Below are 6,085 nucleotides of genomic sequence, written 5' to 3'. Positions count from 1 at the left end.
GCTGAAGGATTATGTATTGAAATGCACTGCTTATTATATCTTTCTTTCTCCTTTAAATTATGGTAAGAACATTATGTTTATATTTAAAGTAATTTCATTTTTAAATTGCTTGTGCATGTACATTATGGAATGAATTTAATTTCAGAAAAGGAAATATTTGTTATAAGAAGAGGGCTTCAGGTCTGAAAAGAACAACAGGTTTACACTGGTTGCCACTGCCGACCCTTATTAGACACCTATCCCTCCTCTCTGTCCTGTGGTCCCATCTGCCCCTCAGGGCTCATTCAAGGGGATTTGAAATTCAGTTTTTGAAACTTCTCTTGCCTGTGAAGATCTCTTCTCTGAAATACTATGGCTCTATTTACTATAAATAGTTGGATTTTAATCTCACACTGTCTTGAACCACCACTGCTGATCATTGGTGTGTGTACATGTGTGCATTATTCTCTCCAACTAGACTCTTAGCTTCTAGAAGGCAAAATTATTTGTCATGCCCTACACCCCCCTAGCACTATATTTAGCACAGAGTTGGAACTCAATAAATTCTGGTAGAATAAATAAACCAACTTCTAAACTGTACATGGTAGCATAGCTCTTGGCATATCCCTCTGCTATAACACTTATAAAACCAAATTAGTTCTTTATGTTTAACTCTCCCACAAACCGTTAGCTCCTTGCAGAAAGGGACTGTGATTAGCCAGCTTCATAATCTCAGCATCAGAACACACTGACTAGTTCACAGAAACCATCCAGTGAGCGTTTGTGAATGACCAGATGATGCTTTAATTGAATCCATGAAACGGATTCTGGTGTAACTAACTGTAGATTATGTGGAAACAACTGAATGAGAATGAATGCAATTAAGGTGACTGCCATAAAGGAAATCCTAGAATGGAGCTTCCCAGAATTTTATCTTCAGATTCACAGTACCATTTTGTCAAGATATCATGTCTAGTTTTCAATCCTTTCCTCAGCAGGAGTTTTCTCTACAAGGGAATTCTTTGAAAGAAATCTGAAAGAAAAGAGAAGTAAAGAAAAGGATAAAGCCCATCCCCAGGTTGGAAAGCATTTCTCCTCATTTGAATATGAGAGGAATTGTATTTTGTAGAGTTTTTGGTGGGACTAAATTTTGTAGTGTTAAAAATAATCCTAAATGTCTGAACAAGTTTATTCTGACAGTCATAACCCCTTCTGGGAGCTTCAAAATGCCTGCCAGGCCTATATCCCCTTCCAAAGTCTTCCTTAATCATGCTTTACTCCTTTCCCCTTGCTTCCTTCCCTGGACACCACTTATTGGACTAGGGGTGGGTTCTTTTTCTGGCCAGAGTCTATGAAAGTGACTTGAGTCAAAAGCTCTGCCCAATGAAGACCTCCTATAGGCAGAGATGACTAGTTGAATCAGGTCCTCCCAGGAAATCTACCCTGGACACTTAGGAGACGCAGTTAGTAACAGCTGAATCATTCAGCGCAGCACAGGCAATAGCTGTGTCTCCCTACAGGTGACTGCCACTAAAAGAGAGAGCTAGAGTGCCCTAAAAGTCTTGAAACTGCCAGCAGATGCCAGAGCAATTACAAGGTACAGGATGACATCCCATCTCCATGAGCCCTGAAAATGCATCTGTTCCTCTTTTGCTTTCATTGATTAAGAAGCATATTTCGTTCTTATGGTTTATGACAGTGAGAGCCACAGACTTTACACTGTAGTAAGCTCTGGGACAGAGCAGAAAGACAATTCAGCCACTTATCCAACACACTACAGTGAAACGCTCTTAAGAGTTAGAGCAGGCATCAAAGGCCACAAGGCCTACCCAAGCAAGACAGGTAACATACACTAGGGAAGACAGCCAGGTATAGACGATAAGGAGATGCTTGCTCTGTTGCACCCCAGTTTTGGTCATTGTTATCATTTGGAAGGATAGATGCTATTTGCTAGAACTTCCAACAATGCATGTCCACCTAGCACATCTCAAGAGCCCATTAATATTCATTATTATTGGTTTATATCATTTATAATCATTATCAACAGTCAACTTCCATAGACATCATCTGGAGAAATGAAACCACGTGGCAACTTTACATGTTCTAATTCCTTAATATATATTTATCTAACAAATATTTTTAGGTCATGCTCTTTAAAACACAGTGCCAGTTTTAATTAAATCACAAGAACCCTAAAATTTAAGGTACGCTGACTCTACTGATTTACTTTCTGTTAATGCTCATTTCTTTGGTTTTGGGGGAAAGATGGCCTACCCATTTCTTGGTTTTTCTAGCCTATATTTTCCCTGGGTAATTACCCCAGAGACACCTTCAGAAATTGCCTATCAGACATAAATGTAGATTGAACATAATGTGATTTTCTCTGAGTCTTTAATCAGAGACTGCCAGTCTAACCAGCCCTTCCAAAACAAATCAGTAAGTTTTGTTGCCTTGAAGGATTGGAAAAATAATGAAGTTCAGCTAAGAAATGAGTGAGAAGACCATACTGAAAAAAGCAGTTTGGCAACACAACACACACATGTGCAGAACACTTACACCAATACTTACAACTCCACACTTTAGTGCAGTAGAAACTGTCTTGTTTTGTTCTGTTTTCTCAAAAAATTGTAGAGGAACCCATTACCAAAATCAAAGTAATTAAGGCAAGGGTCTAGGCTTCCTTATGTTTTAACAACTACTATGAATTAATATTGTGAATTAATATTATGAATCAACATCCAAAGCACATTAAAATGTCAAAGTAACTAATGCTGTATTAATATAACCCATTCAGGCCCAATTTCCTGTGGAAGAGCAGTGTGATAATAGCATGTATGAATTTGGGAATCAGACTGACCTGGATTCAAATTCTGACATGCTTTTCAGATATGTATCTTTGGAAAGTTCCTTAGCCTTTCCGAGCCTGTGTTATCATTTCTAAAGATGGTGACAATAACGCTTACTTTATAAAGCTGATATGAGTATTACATGAAATAACATAGAAAAGTGTCTGTCCATTGTCTATCGTTTAGCAGACATTTAATAAAATGTTACTTTCTTGTTTCCACCCCATCTTCTCCTAGGGGGATGGAAGGATCAATCTGGTTTCACATAGATATGAGAAGATACAAGGAGAGGTGACTCGAATGTACTTAGACACGATACTGAGGACGAAGGATCTTTGCCCTATGCCTTGAGTAAATGCAGGTCTATCCTTTCCCTTCATCTCAGACAGATCTGTCTGCAGTGGCCAGAGTGGCTGGATATTAGTTCATTTATTCAGAAAGTCATTTTTTAAACAAATATTGAAGCAAACCCTATTAAGTCAAGCTACATGTCTACAGTGGGAGAGCTGTGGGCTTTGGACCCAGACTAAACTGGAAATTTGATTCTACAATTTACCTGCATGGCCATGAGCTCCTTGATGCTTATTTCTATATCCAAACAACAGGGATCATAACAATACCTGCCTTCTGGGGTTCTTGCGAAGAATAAATATAGTAATATGGAAAAGTACAAGGTATAGAGTAAAAGTAGAATCTAATACATAGTTGTCCCCTGCCCCCCTCATTCTGTGCTAGATTTTATTACATCCTGGAAAGTACAGCACAACCAGTCAAGGATAAATACATCCTGCTGGTTTGAGGAGCAAATAACCTGTGATTCATCATGTGTACTTCCTCTATTATTTTTGCCTGCAGTTATGTATCTCTTTGCACTTCTGTGTTTCAGCCAGAAATGCTGAGACAACAGAAGGAGAGCAACAGGATCTTTGTCTTGTCTGAATAAGAAATCCTGGCTGCTTTCTGGAAAAAGTCATTCTTACACTTGCAGATCAGTCGGTTTAGAGGCCAACATCAACCAAACATTACCTTGATCCATCTAAAACTCAGTAAAATTCTCCAAAATCTCCATCCCTATGAAGACTCCTATGGTCAGGAAACTTTTGAAAAAAATTTTAATTATGTGACCCAATATTTTCATACACCCTGTGAAACACAGTGTCTCAGTGTCACAGTAAGATTCCTCAATTCCTGCTATAATCCACATCTGCCTAGAAACAGTTGAAATCACTTCTCAGAAATTTACTTCTCTGTAACCCAAATTAAAATTAAATCTGAAAGAAGTAGTTGTGTGCGCCATAAGTCTTCATATCCATTATATAACCCATAATGCTCCATTCCTTGGGCTTATCAGAGAATGAGCTCCTCCACATAAGTGAATTTTCAGGTGGATCCACTTCCTGCTCTACTCACCTCAACTAATTGAGAAATGAGTTTTGGAAAATGGAGAAATGTGAAGAAGGGGCAAAGTTCCACCTTTCAAATTCAAAGCAGTGTGGACAGGCTTTTGAGCTAGAAATTTTTGTGGCTTATTAGTCTATAGTTATTGACCTAAAACTGAAAGATTTGAAAGAATTTGGTCTTAGGAGTCTCCGGGGCACGTGTGAGCCTTTAGAATGAGCTAATAAGATTGTACACCTGGGTGACTCAGTTGAGCACCCAGGTCTTGATTTTGGCTCAGGTCATGATCCCAGAGTCATGGGATCAAGCCCAACGTCGGGCTCTGAGTCGAGCATGGAGCCTGCTTCAGGTTCTCTCTCTCCCTCTCTCTCCTTCTGCCCTCTCCTCTGCTTGTGTTCACTCTCCTCTCTAAAACAAATTAAAAAAATAAATAAATAAATAAATAAATAAATAATAAAATAAATGAAATGAAATGAAATGAAATGAAATGAAATAAATGAAATAAAATAAAATACAATAAAATACAATAAAATAAAATAAGAAGTAGAATGTATTAGTAAGGGACTCAGAACAAAGAAAACAAGGAATTTGCCGACATGCTTGCTCTAGGTTCCAATTTTAAAGGAAGGGGGAGTAAAAAAAGGTCTCATCATTTTCTTCTGGTTTGTTAAGCCAGCTCTGCAGGGAAGGAAAGGAGATCATAATTCAAGCCCAGAGCTCTTTTTATCTACCAGAATATTGCTGTGTGTGCCCTCGAAAGTGATAAGGATAAAGAACCCCAACACATTCCATTATTTTAGAGGCAAAACATCTGTAATTTGACCTCTCTAGATGAAAAGATAAAAACATTACCTGACCTAATTATAACGGTACAATGACCATTACAAATGTGCATTCCTATTTTAACAGCGGCTTCTCAAGCATTATGAAACATTAGATTCTGTGTCCTCAGGCTATGTTTTTTATGTTTTGGCTTTGTTTGTATTTTATCTTTGTTCTTGGTCTCAGCTATTATTTCTGGTCACTATAAGAGTTTCTAAAACTGGAAATAATCTCTCCATTCCTTCTAAATTTCTTATGATCTAAAAATGATAAAATGATGATGTTTATTTGAACTGTAACTCAAATTAGAATAAAAAGGAACTAAAAATATCTCTTGGAAGGACATGAGCTTTAGCACTATGTGCTGTCTGGGTGGCTTTGAAGAATTTTTTGCTTATTTCTGAGTTCTTGAATATGCTATAAATAGCTGCATTTAAAGATAATGACACTTAGGGTGCCTGGGTGGCTAAGTCAGTTAAGCGATTAAGCATCTGACTTCAGCTCGGGTCATGATATCACAGCTCATGAGTTGGAGCCCCACATCGGGCCTTGCACTGACTGCTCAGAGTCTGGAGTCTGCTTCAGATTCTGTGTCTCCCTCTCTCTCTGCCCCTCCCCTGCTCACACTCTCTCAAAATTAAATAAACGCTAAAAAAAGTTTTTAAGAAATAAAGATAAATGACACTTGAACTAGTGAGGTATAAATCTACTGGATAAATGTTATGCTACCCTTTGCTTGATCCCTTTAATTCTCTCACATCCTACATCTACTCTGTAAATTCTATAAGGTTTACCTCGAAAAATATCCAGAGTCTAGCCATGTTTCACCCCTTTCACTGCTACTATTATGATCCAAGACACCACCATCTCTTGCCTAGATTACTGCAGTCTCTCCTAACTTGTCTCTGTGCTCCTGCCTTTGGCCCCTTTCAGTCTCTTGAACCTGGCCAGAATTGTCCCATTACAAGATCAGATCACGTCCCTCCTGTGCTCAAAACCTCTCCTTGGTTTCCTACTTCACTTGGAGTAAAAGCCAAAGC

The 6,085-nt window shown here is 38.4% G+C and overlaps 1 protein-coding gene across 1 annotated transcript in view; it reads left to right on the top strand.

The window, feature by feature from the left end:
- The first annotated feature begins 1,664 nt into the window (after positions 1 to 1,664).
- The window catches only part of AMBN (ameloblastin), a 28,831-nt gene continuing 24,410 nt past the window's right edge, over positions 1,665 to 6,085 (top strand). Inside the window, exon 1 of the mRNA XM_045056742.1 lies at positions 1,665 to 1,821. Within this exon, the coding sequence (XP_044912677.1) occupies positions 1,665 to 1,821 (157 nt within the window). The remainder of the gene's footprint in view (positions 1,822 to 6,085) is intronic.

The sequence above is a fragment of the Felis catus genome, chromosome B1 (assembly GCF_018350175.1).
Source record: "Felis catus isolate Fca126 chromosome B1, F.catus_Fca126_mat1.0, whole genome shotgun sequence".
Classification (NCBI taxonomy): domain Eukaryota; kingdom Metazoa; phylum Chordata; class Mammalia; order Carnivora; family Felidae; genus Felis; species Felis catus.
Note: the sequence above shows the minus strand (reverse complement) of the source record. Positions and strands in the feature narration are given on the sequence as shown.